Source organism: Hippocampus bargibanti, linkage group LG15, assembly GCF_051943395.1.
Source record: "Hippocampus bargibanti isolate YZ-2025 linkage group LG15, ASM5194339v1, whole genome shotgun sequence".
NCBI classification, from domain to species: Eukaryota; Metazoa; Chordata; class Actinopteri; order Syngnathiformes; family Syngnathidae; genus Hippocampus; species Hippocampus bargibanti.
Genome location: NC_142748.1, coordinates 4,281,565 through 4,300,105, shown reverse-complemented (window position 1 = coordinate 4,300,105; position 18,541 = coordinate 4,281,565). Strand labels below are relative to the sequence as shown.

The window sequence follows — 18,541 nt, the reverse complement described above, 5'->3', positions numbered from 1 at the left end:
AAAATTGCAATCATATTTTATTTAATTACGTATTCATTTCGGATTGCTTAAATATTTAACCAGGAAATGAGTTTGGATATTTTTTTTTTTTTTATGCTCCACCAAACATTTGGTGACACTCCAAAAAGTCAAAGTGTAGAGCAGGTTTAAAACCTTCTGAGAAAGAAGAATGAGAATGCAGTGATGCTCATCATCAGTGTATAAATAGCATACTTCGTATATTCTCTGTAGAGAATGTAGCTGATTGAAACTATTCATATGATGAGGATGATTTTTTTTTCTGATTGATCATCAAAAGGGATACAAGATCATCATTTGACACCATGTTGAATATCACGGTTAAAATAAGCGCTTTGATTGTGGAGGTTCCATCACCATTGTCATCCAAGTGATTTGTCTTTCAGCCATGTGAAATATATGCATGAGTGCTCCTGCTTTGCCGCTAGATAAACTAGCTACAGACTACAGAAGGGGAAAAAAAATTGCATGAAACCGCCCTAGATTGCACTATCATGCTTGGCTTCATTCTTATAACCGAAACATAAGATGGAATCAAGATGGTTAACATGGAACTGGCGCGGCTTGGAATTGAAGCGAATTTACGTGGGACAGGAGATGTGAGACAATCTCTTTTCGTCAACGGATGCTAGAGCCTCGTGTTTGCTTTCAACATATAGCTTGTAGCAGACGTGCACATTTCACCATGACGTCCCAGATCCACTGCTGAAAAGGATGCTTTGATGCTCTCCTCTTTCACCCAGAACTACTTCATATAAAGAAGGGGCTAAAAGTGCTTACAATTGAATGACTGTCTGCATGTGTCTTTTATGTTCCGTCACATTATTAGTTGTTTACCTTTTTTGTTGTTGTTTTGACTTCAAGATAGCGCCGCGACAGTGGCTGTCTCAACAGCAGCGGTGTATTTTGTTTTTCTACTTCTTCCTTTCCTTTCCACTTACTTTCATCACTTTGCTGCTGTAAAATGTAAATTTCTCCACTGTGAAACTAATAAAGGCTAATCCAATCCGAGGCACAAACCGGATTTTCTACACTTGACTATCTTTGAATCATTTGCTTAACGTTTCTCTCCTTATCGCTAAATGAATGGCTCACTTTAGTTGAACTGTTACTTTACAGTTCACTCGGTTCGTTCAGGTCCAGTCGGTGTCATAAAGTGTGTGTCAAAATAAATCAAGGTGATGATTCGGTCACCGAAGGACTCTTGAATCAAAGGCATATTCTGGTTAAATTTTAACCTGAGTCCTTGAGGCGGTCGAACAAAATTCAAATGGCCAAAAATTAATTCAATCTAATGATCAGGAGTTTCAAATTACTCACCGTTGCTTATACACGGCGCATGACTAATGGTGCTTAATTTACACAGTCGGGATTGTCATGGGGGTGGACCGCAACCTGCTTTCTGAATCTGCGCCCTCTTCCCACTCTTCACAGTCATAAAAAAAAAACAATTATTCCTTTTCAACATGTCATTACAAGATGTAGAAAAGCAATGATACAATCAAGTCAATTCAGTTGAACAAAATGTTTCCTTGTTATTGCTCCAAATAACGCCTTTGTTCATTTATTTTTTTCGGGGTGTGAGAATGATTCAAGTTTGGAAGGAGAAAAAAAAGCAATACATTGAAAATAGAGCTGAGAGCAAGGCTGATGTAGGAGAAACTTGCATTATTTTTAATGATCGTCATGGTTTCCTTCTTTCCGCCGTTTTCCTACGTCTTCCCTTGAGTCCTTCGGATGATTGCTTGAAACGGTGCTATGGCCATATCGCTGTCAACTGATACGCTTGCACTCTTATTTCTCGCTCTTTGTATGTTAATTGTCGTTTTGATGTACAATATGGGCTGGATTTACTATACCCTACAGGTGCAATGCCTGTGTCAGATTTTGTTTTCTATTTCCATGAATGCTTCAAAGAACAAATAATGTGTCCGTACATCATCATGATGATATATTGACCAAAATAAGAATGCGTCACCGCTCACATATCGCCACTGATTTACACAACAGAGCGTGTGTAGGCCTAATCTCATGTTAGCGTGTAGGAAGGTGTGGCTTGAGTCACATAGGGGAACTATAAAAAGGTTCCCAAATGACAACAAAAGTGTTTTCACGGCATTATATGAAAAAAAGGAGTTAACATGGAGACATTTTTGTTTACTGGAAGACCTGTTTGTTTGATGCTGCAGCACTCTGGGTTGATAAGAAATGAGATTGTGGACAAGTTCCGTCTAACTATGCCTGGAGGGTGCTTGAATCCTGTCGCAGACACTCAACAAGTGGTTCGGTTTGCACACGGGCATGATTTCATCCTCAAAACATGAGCTGTACTTGAAATTCTAATTTTGCAGAGATGAGGGTGCTCATTTTTGATTGACATTGCATCAGGGTGATGCTCTATAAACACTTTCATTATTATTTTCAGTTTATTTTTGGATCTCTTATTTGGCTGCTCACGACTTCAAACACGTTTTGTTTTTTTGCTACTCATCGGCTACTCAACTGAGATTCCCTATGAAGAATGACAAGGAATGATGTGTGGTGACTCATCCTCTCTCTCGCTCGTTCTGCCGTCGCTGCCTCTCCCTTATTTCTACATCAGCGGCCACCACGCCAGGCTTATCCACCCGTAACTTTTATGTCCCTCATCACTCTTTAATGCGCTCGGCGTCGGGAAAATCCAATGCACCCATTTGTCTTTTTTTAATCTGTGAAACCAAAATAAATGTTTCTGTTTTTCAGGTTGCAGGATGACTCATCGTATTTATCTTAGTGGGCATGGTGGGGAAGTGGGCGAATGGCTGCTGTCTGGACCGGGGGCGATGCAACAGGGGCAAAATGAGATCCTGGTCCTTTTTTACCATCTTTAAATTCAAAAGAATTCATTGGATTCTCTTTTTTTTTTACATATAGCAGTTACCAAGAAAACATGTCAGCATATGATTTATATGTAAAACATTCATGAGCCATATTTTTAATTTGTAATTCCCCTCCGGTTTTCTCCTTTGCCTATTTTGAAATAACAATAATATGCAATATTCACTGAGTCAGCACAGCTAGGAGAAACTCAAAGCTATATCTGCCCTCGAGACTTTTAGTATTAAATAGAATCTGAATGCGGTATAATGAAGTAATTATTTTCAGCCTCCACCGCTGAGCTTTGCCGAAGAGTTTGGTGTCAAGGAGTCCCCAGTATGTGTCATTTTAAAATAAGAGAATAAGTAGCGTGAAACATGACCTTGCATCACTGTGTGATAGAACACAGCCTCGCATTTTGATTTCAAGGTGATGAGCTAGTGTCCTTGTGTAATTGATTCAATTAAATATGACTGCTGGTTTCGCGCTCATAAATCTACATGGCACTTTGTATTATACATGGACAAAAAAAAGTTCAGCTATGGTCAAGTGAAATAATATGAAATGATCTTTTGGAGGTTGCGAATGAGCTTGCTTAATAACTCGGGCCAATACAAATTAAATACATAACATGAAAATTTCTGTAGAGCCCACATTTTATGCGCATCAGGTTCAATACTTTGACAAGGACCAAGGTTACCTACCTTTTATGAGGAACAGCATGACCAAGATCACATAAGCGGGTGTACTGTTTTTTTTTTTTTTTTTAATCATTCAAATTAAACAATATAAACTACTTCTCTGTATGTTTCATTTAGCTCAAAGTTGCAACTTTGGTTCAAAATTATTTTCCACTATCTCCGATCTTTCATACTTGTCTTTCTGCTTGGCAGAGTTAATGGTCCATGACTTTATCTGCAGTAAAACTACATAAACTTCCTCCATTCCACAGCTGGTTCACACATGGGTGGACATTTTTTAATATATTTTGGGTCTTCCATATGAACTCGACTGCAAGCATGAGATGATGACAGTCCAAAATGAATGGGGGGAGGGTTGATATTGCAGTGGGGATTATGAAAAAGAGAATCATTGTGACAGGACAGAGACGAGTGGATTCACACTGTCAGCAGCACACAAATGAAAGCTTCAAAGAAATTTCCTGTCCTGACTGAAAGGGTTCATGGAGGTTTCCGGCAATATTATTAGATTTCATTTGAATACCGGTGCATATTTATTTTTATCTATTAATCTATTCATCTGTTTATTTATTTATTTATTTATTTATTTTGGGGTATTTATTTATGTATGTATTTGTTTATGTATTTATTTTTTTATTTATTTACTTATTTATTTATTTATTTATTTTGGGGTATTTATTAATTTATTTATTTATTGCATCAACCAGCCAAAAGCAACGACAAACATTTCGACTTAATATCACATATTTCAAGGGCCCCCAGAACGCTTAACTGTGTGTGTCCATTCTCTCACATAACTGGGTACTCACCCTCACACTTGCGTAAATAATAGCATCGGGTAGGTCAGACGTGGAGACGAAGAGCCACTGGTGCAGGAGGGGATGTTAGCCAGGATTGTGTCAGTTCTTCCACCTTGAACAAAGAGTAACATTGAAAACAAGAACAAGGCTTCACTTGATCAACTCATAACAATGCAATACTTTATTGCATTAGAGTTTTGTACTGTACTGCAAACATGTACTCTGCTTCTTTATGCAGGCGCTGTAATGTGTTCCACTTATAAATATTTTTTGTGCTCATACACATGTAAATTTACCAATAAATGTAGGGTACGCTACATTGCGGTTTTCAGTCTATCTCAGGTGGTACTGGTCCGCATTTCCGTGATAAACGAGGGATTACTGTACAACCTAAATGGTACCTGAATGATGCCTGCCTGTGATTAAAAAGACACAACATTATCAGTGAATAGGTGAGGACATATTTAACAGGATGCATGTGTCATAAAACAAAAACAGGTGTATAAATGCATGACTTGGTTGAAAAGAAATGACGATTCAATTTTAATGTGATTACATAGAGCGCCACAAACATCCACAAAGAGGGGATACCATATTGTTATGTCGGAGGAACGAGAGGAGACGACTTGTCTGTGCAAGGTATTTGTTTCAATTACCATCATCTTAACTTATTGCAGTCAACAACCCTGTTTTACGATACTGCCGCGACGTCATGTGGCAGTGTGGCATATACTACACATATATTTTGGACGAAAATGTCATAAACATTCAAACACTTAAACTCTGAACGGTGCATCTTGCATTTTTTAATATTAATAATGTTTTGCGTGGTTAGTAGTAGGTTGAACTCTGAGCTCCTCACTTCAATGGAAATGAGTGACCTAACAGCAACGGCAAACCTGCAATTTGGTGCAACGCCACTGTAACCTCGCTCTGTTGTTAAAACACCTCTCGAATGGGGAACACCATTAGCTTCCATGACTACGTGCACCTGCAATGCATCGATTTGCAAGTCATCAAAGTAGCAATTTAGTATGTTTTGACCCATCGGTCACGGTTTGGATCCGTGTCTGTTTTCCGACCACTCTGATCGCCGTTTGTACTTCCATCGCGCATCTGGATATTGTGATTCTCTGCGGTATTTAGCAGTCTGTTGTTGTTCGATAATCATTCGATCGGCTTGTTTTTCATTTACCGTGTTTTGTTTTGCTGCAATTGAGTCTTTTTTCTTTTGCGCTTGTAATCGGGTAATGCGTCAATCTGTCATCAACCCCATTCAGGTGAAATTGAGGAAATGTGGATTCTTGCGGCATACAAAAATATAACAGTGTAAGATGGTTCAATAAATCAAATTTCAAATGGATTCAGTCTCTCCTTTTGCCGTTTCACAAACTAAAAACTCTCCATTTACATATAGCAATCATTATTTAATATTTTTTACCTCGTCACGGTGATAAAAACCATAATTGAAACTGCAGTCTGGTCTTCTCTCAGGATTTCACTTGGAAAAGGCCACCTGAGTTCAATTAGTCATTTGTTCAAGATGTTCAACGTTGTTAATTAGTATGGGCTGAATTTACAAAAATAAGATAATGTTTCGTTACTCAAAAAAAACATGCAAACAACCAAACAAATACAATAAAATGAAATAAATAAATGTTTAAATAGCAGATGTGTATACAAAGCTACTCTCGTTTTTAGGACACATTACAGTGATATGACGTACTTCATCACGAGTCAAATACAGTTTGTTTTATAGGGCCCCGAAAAACGTTTATATTTGGGCTAACCAGTCAATATAATGACATCTAGTGGCGATGTTTGCAAACATCGTCCAATCAAACAAATAACGCTACAATAAAATACACAGTTGGACTGTTTAAATGGCATAAGTGATTCTATACACGTTACAGTGTCGAGTTTAGGCAATAATCAAACACGTTCAGTCAAACGTAATTTTCGGTGTTTATGTATTTATTTATTTTCACTGCTAATTTTTTTTTTCCTGTTCTCTATATTTTTTTTTATTATTCTTGAATGCTCAACAAGTCCATGTGCACCAACATAAAAAAAACCTGAATTGCTCATTGTCGAAAGAACAAGAAAATTATGCAAAGTATGACACAAATTACTGGAAGTGAGATGTTCTCACGAATCAATTTGCATAAAATAAATACAGTATGTAATTATTGGAGAAAATGAATCACATTTACCTTTTAATCATTTGAGCTGGTGAGGAAAATGGGGTCATCTCGTGGCAAATTAAACAAACTGCATGCATAGAATTAAAGACAAGAACACAACTGGTGTCAATGTGAGAAAATAAGTGTTGGGTGGCATTATTTGTTCTTAAAAAATCTGTTAATAATAAACAATTTGAAACACATGTCGCTGTAATTTCTGTGATATCTTAACTAGGCCATAAAATGACCACAGGTCCTCCTCCCTGTGCGTTTCCTTGCCAACTGAGTTTATCAAGAACTTATTCACCTCCCACTCCCTTCTCCCTGGGCCTGACTGTCCGTCCATGTTTTCGCTCAAACTTGGCTGTGATCTCAGCCAGGCTCTTGCCTTTCGTCTCTGGGAACGTGATACCTATAAACAGAGCCGACAACAAACACACAACCATGAATGGTAGTAAGCAAAGGCTTCCCAGACCGCTGACGATGAAGGGAAAAATCATGGCCACCAGGAGCAGACTTAACCACGTTAGCGACCCGGCGACCATATACGCCGCTGCACGAGCAGACTGGTCAAAGATCTCCGCCGGTAGGACGCCCGTCACACCTGCCGGGCCTAAACCAAAGCTGAGGATGTAGCCGAACACGCATACCATGCTAAGGTAAGGCATCCCTTCTACTCCTTGTTTTTGGAGTGTGAGAGCGACGGTGAAGACGATCGACCAGAAAGACATAAGCGTGTAACCCCCAACCAGAAGATACTTGCGCCCCACTCGTTCAATCAAAAAGTTACTCAGAATGGAAGCGGTCAGCTCAGAAGCCCCTGTACCGATGGTGGCGTATTGGATTCTATCTGCAGGGATGCCCGCCTGAAGAAATATGTAGGAGGCGTAGAAATAGATGGAGTCATTGCCGCACAGCATCATGGCACTGCTTGCTACTGCGACTGTTCGAAGTTGAGGTCTTAGATCAGGATCCTTAAAAAGACACCAGAATGTCTTCGCCGAAACCGCTGATCCAGAGTCGGTGTGCATCTGCTGTTCTTCCAGCATTTCGTTCATTTCTAAAGTTGGAGCCGCACCACCACGGAGTCTTTCAAGCGCCTGGACGCATGCTTCCATGTCTCCTCTGTCAATGAGCAGGTATCTTGGGCTTTCGGGGAACCAGGGTAACGTCACTACCTGGATCAACCCAGGAAGCATGTTGCTGGCTAGTAAGTAGGGCCAAAGAGGTTCAGTTCCCATCACTTCGGTCAGTCCAACAACTTGGCCTAAAAAAATCCCAAAGGCTGTAAAAACAGCGGAGGAAAAAGCCACGGCGCCTCGGAGGTGTTTAGGGGCACTTTCCCCAAAATACATTGGCTGGACGTTCATGCTAAGACCTGAATTAATCCCCACAAGGAACCGAGCGAAGATAATCATCTCGAACGATCTTGCGATTCTGCACAAGAGAAAAAACAGGCCCCCGAGAAACAAAAATACATTGTTAAAAAGCAACGATTTTTTCCTTCCAAAGCGCACCGCCATCGGACCGGCTAGCAAGGCTCCAACTAGACATCCCAGTGAGAAAGCCGATACAATAAGAGTCCAAACCAGAGTCACATGTGGCGTATCCAAGCCTGTGCCCCAGCGTGCAACATAGGTATTATTGATGAACGTTTGGATGTAGATGGTTGGAGAATTGATAATCGAAATATTGTATCCATATTGGAAGGTGCCTCCAATGGCAGCGGAGCAAACCGTCAGAGCCAATGTTTTGGAACTTGATGGCTTTCTGCTTTCTTCTGGTTTCACAGTTCCCGGCGACTGCATGGTAGGCATGGTGGTACTTATAATAATAATCTAGAGAAAGAATGAAATTATCCGAACAATGATCGAAGATTGTTCTTTCTGGACTTGTCTTCTCATACAAGGAGCAGCGTCGTTATTGACACCCTTGTGTCAGCGGCGAAATGGTTGAAAAACTGAAGTATTCCAGTCAAGTTAAATATCAACCATATACTGGGTAGTAACATATCGACCCTATATAGCGTAAGTTAGCTTTAAAAGCAATGAGATGGTACGTGTGATGACCTTCACGGTTGACTTGAGCACCAACAGTAAAAACTGTTTCAAAGTCTGGAACACAATTCAGTTAGGGGGATCCCTTGAATACCGTTTCTTATGTCTGTGGAAGATCTCAGTCGGGAGCTTACACATACATAAGAAACCTCTCAGTCAGTAGTGGTCCATCGATGAGACGAGAAGGTTTCTTCAGCCGTCATCTGTACTTCTTTGAAGGTGTCGGACATTTCGCTTCTTATCCAAGAGGCTTCGTCAGCGAACTAAAATTTGCTCGTAGTTTCTTATCCAATGATATTGTTGAACTCATTCACTGCCATTAATGAATTTATTTGAGAATTGAAAATATGATGATTCATGCTTGGGTGCAGATAAAGCGCTGGCCATGGCCTTTTGAAATGTTTTTTTCTTTTCCACAAGGGGGTAGAATTTCCCTTTTTTCCATGTTAGTGCTTTGCCCGAGAATTTATTCGGGAATTGAAAAATATGACATAGAGCGCCATTCCGGAATTTGTTCAGGTTTTGTTTTTTCATGCTTGGGTGCCAATAACACGCTGGCCATGACCTCTGGCAATGGTTTTCCCTTCCACAGGGCGGTAGCATTTCCCCTTTTTCCATGTTAGCGCTTTGTTCCAGCTTCAGATATTTTTAAAGCGCTATATGAACCAATATGTACGTATTGCATTGTATTTTGGACAGCCACGCTCATTTGAAGCTCATATAACTCCAGACCCATATAATTTAGGAATTAACATTTTTTTCTGATGAAAGAATATAGTCTAAGGTTTCTAACACTGTATTGAATGTTTATGTAGTGGGTCCTGGAATTTAATTGACAATGACAAAAACCCTGGCAATGGAGTAGGCATTTTTGCATGTCAGGCAGTGAATGAGTTAAAAACTAAAAATAAAATAACACTGCATTATTAACTCTTTCATGCACCAATGAAGACAACCTGTAAAATAAACATATACGTATATATATATATATATATATATATATATATATATATATATATATATATATATATATATATATATATATATATATATATATTTTGGATAAGCAATATTGCCAAACAGTGTAGTACGGAGGTGTGCATCATGCATGAGCAAAACCTGAATTCCCTTGTTTGCTTTTGGATCTGACTTGACATGATTGATTCTCAAAAAGAACAGGTTGCCAGCAGAATAGATCTCTTTGGATTTGTGAGTACTCTGACAAATAACCCCTGTGGTCTTGACGAGACCATGTATAAAAGTAGCAGCAGTTTATCTCGCGATATATTGCATCACATTCAAATGACAGGACAGTAATGAACAGTGATTTTTGCATGGCTGCGTTTCTGCGTTCATAAACTTGAGCATTGCTACACGATGCCGTTCATTCAACTGAACCCTCATTTAAAAGAAAAACAAACTTTGCTACGATAAATGATTACATGCATTCAAATTGTAATGTTTAAGGTATACGGTTCAAATGATGCATACATTACAAATGGCGCAAAACAGTGAAGCGTGATACAGTACTCAGTTTACACAGCAGGGAAGTGCAAGTCATAAACATGGTTGACTTATTCTAAACATGCTCTCTCTCAAGGGCACCTTTCCCATTTTTTTAACGGCCATTGCAACAAATGTCATTTTATGTCGTAGGCACATCAGTGAGGTGAGACGAGACAGTATGTCGTCTTCCAACAGCATGTGATTGAATTAAATATATACAGTGAGACCTCAACTTACAAACACCTTACCTTACAAACTTTTCGTCTTACAAACGTCAAATTTCTGAAAATTAAACCTTATAATAAGCACTATTTTCATAATACACACCCACCACGGCTGGCGGAGTGATCTTCGGCGGAAGCACACAACCGAACAGCATCAGAGGTTAAGTTACCAACAGTCCTTATGGAAGGTGACTCTCCTTCCATAAGCCATCAACGACCATCATAAAGGTAAATAAAACTTTATTTTACAGCACAGTTTATTTCTTTAATTACAGTCCTCATGTAATGCGCCTCTTTCCAAACAGCAATTCCATTTGACCTTCAACCTCCAACGCCATTCCATCAAGCCATAAATGATGTAAATAAAGTGACTTTATGATACAATGCAGTGTATTTCTTTCATTACAATACAATAGCACATTTATTATACATAGAATAAGGTATGTTGTGTGTAGTTTTAAGGCTTATTTAATTGAAAAGTATATTATATGGAAACCCGGGAACGGATTATTCCCATTTTAATGGATTCCTATGGGACATTTTTTTTTTGAGATACACACTCTGTCTGGGAACCAATTAAGTTCGTAAGTTGAGGTCTCACTGTACATTACATACATATGCGACGCTGTCCTAAAGGGTCAGAAAATGCAAGCTTATTTTGGTGGTGACGCAACAAGCAATTCTGCTAAACTTTCAAACGCAAAACATCTGAAGACAGAGATTTTGAAGATGCATATGACAGTTCCCTGAGTTCAGTTTTCTTGGTCAAGGTCTTTTGGTGAGGACGAGAGGCTGCTGATTGTCCCCTGCACGTGTTGATCCTCCACTGCCTCATTCGCCTGCTTCACCGGCATCTTTTGTCCATTCTTTCGATCAAACTCCTTGGTGATCTCAGCCAGGCTTTTGCCTTTCGTCTCAGGGACCGTGAGCCCCAAAAACACAGCTGACAGCAAACACACAGCCAAGAACGGCAAGAAGCACATGCTCCCAAGACCGCTGACGATAAAGGGGAATAACATTCCCACCAGGAATAGACTGAGCCACATTAGCGATCCGGCGATCATGTAAGCCGCCGGTCGGGCCGTCTGGTCAAAGATCTCCGCGGGCAGGATCCCCGTTACACCTGCTGGGCCCAAGCCGAAGCTAAGGATGTAGCCAAACACGCATACCATGCTAAGGTAAGCCATCCCTTCTACTCCTTGTTTTTGGAGTGTGAGAGCTATGGTGAAGATTATAGTCCAGCAAGACATAAGCGTGTAGCCCCCAACAATAAGAAACTTACGGCCCACTTGTTCAATCAGGAAGTTACTCAGGATGGAAGCGGTCAGCTCAGATGCCCCTGTGCCAATGGTGGCATATTGGATTCTATCTGCGGGGATACCTGCCTGAAAAAATATGTAGGAAGCATAGAAATAGATGGAGTCGTTGCCGCAAAGCATCATGGCACTGCTTGCCACCATGACCGTTCGGAGCTGAGATCGTAAATCGGGATCCGTAAAAAGGGACCATGGTGTCTTTGCAGAAACTGCTGATCCAGGATCTGAATACTTCTGTTTTTCTTCCAGTATTTCTTGTATTTCTAAAGTTGGAGCTATACCACCACGGAGTCTTTCAAGTGCCCGGATGCAACCTTCGCTGTCTCCCTTGTCAATGAGTAGGTATCTTGGACTTTCCGGGAACCAGGGTAGGGTCAGCATCTGGATCAACCCTGGAATCATATTGCTAGCTAATAAGTAGGGCCAAAGAGGTTCTGATCCCAATACCACAGTCAGTCCCACAACTTGACCTAAGAAAATACCTAAAGCCGTGAAAACAGCGGAGGAAAATGCTACGGCCCCCCTGAGGTGTTTCGGGGCACTTTCCCCAAAGTACATAGGCTGGACATTCATACTGACCCCTGAATTAATGCCCACTAGAAACCGTGCAAAGATGATCATCTCGAACGACCTTGCGATTCTGCACAACAGAACCAAAATAGTAGCTACTACCAAAAAAGCATTGTTGAAAAGCAGAGAATTCTTCCTTCCAAAGCGCACTGCCATCGGTCCGGCCAGCAGAGCTCCAAGAAGACCACCAAGTGGGAAAGCTGATACAATCAGAGTCCAAACCAGGGTCACGTGGGTCGTCGCCAAGCCTGCGCCCCAGCGTGCTGCGTAGGTACTATTGATGAACGTTTGGATGTAGCTGGTGGGAGAATTGATAATCGAAATATTATATCCATACTGGAAGGTACCTCCAATGGCAGCGGAGCAAACCGTCAGAGCAAGTGTTTTGGAACTTGATCCTTTGCTGGCAGCTTCCTCTTGCTCATTTCCTGTGGCTTTTGTGTGAGACATGGTTGTGTCACAAAGGAAAGCAAGACAACATAACAGTGCGTTGTCGTAAGATCACATTTGCAACGATCAGCGTGTCTTCGGGTTCTGATAATGAACCTGCTGAGGTTTCCAGACAAAATAACGGTGATAAAGGAACCTGTTTTGAACGTGAAAAGGAACTCCACTCGTTTATGTCAGGAAGAACCTTATCGATGATCGCCTATATATTTAATAGTAAATCACACTTAATTTACAATATTACTGTGTATATACTATTTAGTATCTCTGTTACAGTTGTACAGTTTAAAAAAACAACATTTTATATGTTATCGACAAAAGCATTTTTTGCCTGAAAGACAAACGATGGGATGAATTTATAAACCAAAAACCTGATTGGGTTCTTGTTATGTCGTCATCAGCATGCGACTGTTATTGTCGCGTATTAGGGTGAATGTCAGTAACAGCTCATATATCTTTCCTTTTTTAACAGCCCACCACATTATAATAAGGAATCGGTCTTTATTTACAAACGCTTGTATATCATAAGTAGTGAGCTGCGCAGTACACTACCGTAATGCAGTGTTGTCAATCGTAGTGGCGGCTAACTTATTTTTCAGGCTACCAATGTATCCTGATTGGGTTCTTGTTCTGTCGTCATCAGAATGCAACGGTTATTGTCGCGTGCATGAGGATAAATGTAAGTAACGGCTCAATAATATTTCCATATTTTTTTTAAAGAAGTACACAACCCACCAGCATTATATAAAGAATGTTTTTTTGGTTTACAAACGCGGGTCCGTTGGGAGTGCTTATTCGGTTTATGTGAGGTACCCAGTTGTAGGTAATTGATGTAGGTAACAAGGCAATATGTTTGCTTTCGTGGTCAAAAACAGTGACATCTTTTTTCAACTTCAGTCAGTACAATTCGAAATATATAATATATAAGATTTTCTGTCGATTATGTTTTCATTGTTGTCTTTCCTTTTTTTAGTTTAAGCCACATAACTGACTGACATTAACTGGATTTTTCTTCAAAGCGGTTTTGTCACAATACAGTACACGTCGTGACGTCTCAATGTTAAGCTTTGCACTGACCCATTTCAGTTTTTTATAAATCTAAATTGTTGTTCAACAGGGCGCCTTCGCCCAGCAAAAAGGAGGATGACAAGAGTAAGCAAGTAGTTAAAAGGAAATTGGGAGCCTCGAAAGATGGGGCTGAAAAAGATCAAGGCACAGTGAAGAGCCAAACACGATCCGGTCCGCACAGTGGGACCAGCAGGTCAGTGCTTAAAAATATAAATGTGGAACTTGTCAGATATAACATTTAAGACGTTATATCCTTCAATGGTACTAAATGCTGTAAAATGTAAATTTCTCCACTGTGAGACTAATAAAGGCAAATCCAATCCAATCCTAAAGTATTCCTCCCACTTCTTGGCCCAGTTCTAGTTCCAGTAGCAGCTCAGGTTCAAGTTCCAGCTCATCCTCAAACTCCTCCAGTTCTTCAAGCTCCAGCTCATCTTCGCCGAGCCCCGACCGACAACAACCCAACCGACGACGCTCCCCCTCAAAGTACATCTCAAAATATATTTTAAAATACGCAAACAGTGACTGTATTTATTTTGAAGAGACTATCAGAACTCTTCTACCATGAATCCAAATTACTTTATTGCAGTGTAATTCGAATAAATTAACAGGCTATGGATATTTGCTGACTACAGACCTAAAGTGACCAAGAAGGACGATCGGGAACGGCGGAAGAGAAGTCCTGCTCCAAAACCCACCAAGGTCTATCTGGGTCGACTCACAAGAAATGTCATTAAGGTGAATGCATTAACACTTTGGAAAACTCTGCTTGAGTTGGGTTCTGTGACAATATCTGGTCTGGAATTCATACTTACTGAGACATATGCTAGGTACAAAAAAATGAGAGTATTGGGCTTTTGGGTGACATTTTAGAATCATTCAATAGAACAACACAACCATGATACATGAATTTAAGTGGACCTCTGAAATTTTCAATGCACATGAAAGAGTGATGTGACTGTCTCTTTGCCATGTGAAGGAACATATCCAGGAGATCTTCTCCACCTATGGCAAAATCAAGATGATCGACATGCCCATGAACCGCGTTCACCCTCATCTGTCCAAGGGCTACGCCTATATCGATTTCGAGACCCCCGAGGAAGCTGAGAAGGCTCTGAAACACATGGATGGAGGTAGATGATGCTATAGTGGGCTTTATAAGCTTGATCAATCAAAGCTAAAGAGAATGTTTCTTTTTTTTCTATCTTCTCAGGACAAATTGACGGTCAGGAGATTACAGTCATAGCCGTTCTAACACCGACAATCCGCGCCCCACCCCGGAGGATGTCCCCTCCACGCAGAATGCCACTTCCACCCCCAATGTGGCGACGCTCTCCGCCACCTCGCATGAGGAGAAGGTAGAACCATCTCGCGGGCGCGCCACTTCAAAAATAATTTATTTTTCTTGTCATGCAGGTCGCCAAGGCGACGCTCCCCAGTTCGACGCAGGTCACGGTCACCCGGCCGACGTCGCCACCGCTCACGTTCTAGTTCCAATTCCTCACGCTAGAAAAAAATACATCCCCACTGCAAAAAAAAAAAAAACATTACACTAGAAGAAACATTTATTGTGTGGGTGCACCCCCCACCCCATTCATTTTTTTATATAACTATTCAAAGCAATATTGCAATAGAACTGTTACTATGCAGCTCTTACCCAGTCCAATTATTTATGTTATGTATTTATTTATTTAAGACGTAAGGGGTCAAAAGGATAAAAGCCAAGATCTAGAATTGCACAAGAATTTCCAATCTGGTTGTTTTGGGGTCATCCCGGAAAGCTGCAAGTGGGTGAGCATGCACTTGTCATTGTTATATGAAATCTACTGTTTTCTAGTGGATATTTGCACGTCTTTTATCCACGGCAGGATTGACATTTTTTTTTCATTGTGTTGCTTTTTATTGATATTATGTTACTATTACATGTTGCATGGGGAAAACAACACTAATAAATTACTTGCTTTCACGCTCAGATAGCTGTCTTGCATGCACTATGTTTACGGTATTTTGTTTGGACTTTGAATGTAACTCAATTGAACTGCAACTTGTTCTGTGGTGATCCATGTGTAACCAGTCGCTGAATTTCGGCAATCAGAATGTCAATAAAAATTCTTAAGGGCTTAAAATGTACTTTTAGTTCAACTAGATATACATGTGACTTTCCTCTAAGTTTTCCCTCCGCTGGAATTGAATAAAAGTATGGATAAAGTTAAAATGTAAACTACATACTGCTGCTGCTGCGTTAATAGATTTAAAAAAATGATCACGATTGCTGTCATTTTCATGAAATTCTGGTAAAATGCAGAAAGTTTATTGAATTTACAACATTCATGTATGTTCCGATGACATTTCAACGATCCGAAAATGACACTTTGAGAAGCGATTCCAGAAGTACAGTGCTTGTTTCCCATTTAATCTTAATTGGGTTTGGGATTAGGTGTAAGCAATTAATAAATACAAGTAAAGTGGCACATGATTTTTTTATGACATTCTTTTACTCTCCTGTAGAAATGTGAAGTGGCTTGATTGTTGTTTCTACGACTAAAACCCTTATTCGGTTTGTGACACCGCAAATAAAACACCAAGCCATCTCCACAGGCCTTCGCAACTCAGCTTGTCGTTCGATCAACCACTGCCAGAGCTCCACCACGAGGCACGTGGCGACAGAGTGAATCGATAAAAGCGATTTTCACTCAAAACGCCAACTGTGACAAACCTGACAAAACACAGTGCGAATGGGCATGTAAATTAAATGGTTGGGTACCCGAAACACACACAGTTAAAGCATCATTACCCAAACTGAGTTTGTCCTTAGTGGCCCAGCAGATGCTGTAATGCTGAAGGAGTTGCTGCAAAAGCTCCTTCTCATCAAGGAACTCCAGCCGCTCAATTCTATGATGAAGTCACACCAAGAATGACACAAGTCAGTGTGTTAGTTTTTTTTTTTATTAATGTCATAATGATGAATATCAACATGTACAATGACATATTGACGCATAACATGATCCCATCCCTTTACGCAAAGTACCTTGCCACATCTTCCCGAGGAAGCATACTGTAGACTGTCACCATATCCAGAGCATCAGCATAATCCCAGCCAGTCCTAAGAAACCGTTCCTTCTGCAAACCATTTTGAACGGAGAAATGTCATAAGAAATGCATTTTATATTTGCTCGCAAACTGCTAGTTGTCTCTTTGGAGTACGAAATTAACACACCGATCACTTTGGAATAAATTGTGAGCCAGACCTGCGAGTCCAAAGATCGGCAGACCTCGACGCCGGCCAGTGTGCACTGACGCCGTTGGAGGTTCTCAATCATCACTTGGCCAAAACGGTCGCTCATGTTCACCTGGACATGGAACACCCACACAACTGTGAGATCATCTCAAGAACATTTCAGCAGGTACTTACGTTATGCATTTGATGTAATTGAAATTGTGGTTACCTGTTCGTAGTTGATGAACATGGCTGTGTGAAAGGTGTCTGCAGCCCAATGAACCAAATTGGAGGACTGCGTGGGTGTCATGTAGATCAACACACACTCTGAAAGCAGCAATGCAGGCAACCTAGAAGACAAAATTGAGCGCAGTGTAAAGATCGTCCGCTGTGCGTAAGTACAATTTTCATCTTCAATATAGAGATGAAACCCACATTTCATGCTCACATACTCTGGGTTAAGATGATACTTCTTCAGTTGCTCATCTAAAGTAGCTGTGTCTCGGAGGTCCAAGCCAATAATGCAATATCGATCGGAGTCTAGGCTGTGGGCATCTGAGAAAATGAATGCATAAAAGTACTCATTGCTAATATTTGTTGAACACTCAAAAACAATGACATGTGGTTGGAGGCTTACCTAGTAGCAAGGAATCTGTTGAATTGGTTTCGATGATAGGCTTAGATAAGTGTGGTTTGGTCCTATTTGAATAGACATTAGAATGCAAAACTAACCTTGGTGTTTCTCACACAAATCAGAACAACATTCGATTACAGTGATGTAGTGGGCCTTAATGTCGCTAAAAAGTCACATGTATTTGTGACTAAATAAGACACAGACTTCAATAAAAAAATAACTTGCAAATATTAAGTGCAACTGTATTATTCCATACAGATAAAGACAATATTACCAAACAACCTAGCTATCTTACTTTATATAGTGTATTTTCCTGGCCACGACAGTAGGAAAGTCGACTTCAAAATACTTCTTGGGCAAGAGGTCTTCATCCTGTTACGAATATTCCATGATCACACACTGTAAACCATTGATGCAGATGATGATGACAATCGTTTATACTCAGTTGGCAAGCAAACAGACCTTAAGTCTCCAGAAGGTGGTGTCCAATCCAGCACCAAGATTGATTACTTGACAGTTACGTTGTGTTTTCTTTATGAACGCATCAAGGAGATGGTTGACACCTTTAACACGGCCGTAATAACCTGTAAGATACATACAGGAACGATCAGTTTGACTAACACACTGGCTTGATCACGGAACTTGTACTTGTATAGACATTGATTACCTCTATTGATTTCAGGCGCCTTTCGCTCACCAAGAGATCTTACAAAATACTCGATGTAAGGGTCTTTCCAGTAGCCTTTACTAATGGCAAACCTAGAAGCAGACTGCATGAAACCTTTATCAAATAACAAACAGCAGTGCATGTTTCCGAGCACACACTTCACCTTTTGCACGCCGTAGCATCATCACACGTTGCCCGCACTGCTTCATCGGAAGTATCCGTATCCGTGTAGGGGTGACGAGTTGCCATGAACGATTCTAAATGCAACGTTTCCGTG

General features: G+C 40.4%; 2 protein-coding genes and 2 pseudogenes across 3 annotated transcripts; 1 reads left to right on the top strand and 3 right to left on the bottom strand.

Moving 5' to 3' along the window:
* Positions 1 to 6,383: 6,383 nt before the first annotated feature.
* Positions 6,384 to 9,568, bottom strand: LOC148887162 (solute carrier family 2, facilitated glucose transporter member 11 pseudogene; annotated as a pseudogene).
* A 144-nt stretch (positions 9,569 to 9,712) lies between these two features.
* Positions 9,713 to 12,811, bottom strand: LOC148887161 (solute carrier family 2, facilitated glucose transporter member 11 pseudogene; annotated as a pseudogene).
* Positions 11,501 to 15,998, top strand: LOC148887160 (uncharacterized). Of its 2 annotated transcripts, none has more exons than XM_089015684.1 (7): positions 11,501 to 11,523; positions 13,796 to 13,939; positions 14,104 to 14,232; positions 14,382 to 14,484; positions 14,726 to 14,879; positions 14,960 to 15,104; positions 15,163 to 15,998. In XM_089015684.1, the coding sequence occupies exons 1-7, from the start codon at positions 11,516 to 11,518 to the stop codon at positions 15,254 to 15,256; spliced, it is 777 nt and encodes a 258-aa protein (XP_088871810.1). In that variant the 5' UTR covers positions 11,501 to 11,515; the 3' UTR covers positions 15,257 to 15,998. The 2 variants fall into 2 exon arrangements, with proteins under 2 accessions (XP_088871810.1, XP_088871811.1); XM_089015685.1 differs by lacking the exon at positions 11,501 to 11,523 and adding an exon at positions 13,124 to 13,357 and having other exon boundaries at positions 15,163 to 15,915.
* A 37-nt stretch (positions 15,999 to 16,035) lies between these two features.
* On the bottom strand, positions 16,036 to 18,521 carry lcmt1 (leucine carboxyl methyltransferase 1). The gene is made up of 11 exons (XM_089015682.1): positions 18,428 to 18,521; positions 18,265 to 18,356; positions 18,060 to 18,181; positions 17,893 to 17,969; positions 17,601 to 17,662; positions 17,416 to 17,518; positions 17,193 to 17,313; positions 16,995 to 17,096; positions 16,775 to 16,866; positions 16,541 to 16,638; positions 16,036 to 16,462 (listed from the first exon to the last, which is right to left on the bottom strand). Exons 1-11 carry the CDS (start codon positions 18,511 to 18,513, stop codon positions 16,440 to 16,442), a joined length of 978 nt encoding a protein of 325 aa, XP_088871808.1. The 5' UTR covers positions 18,514 to 18,521; the 3' UTR covers positions 16,036 to 16,439.
* Positions 18,522 to 18,541: the final 20 nt, after the last annotated feature.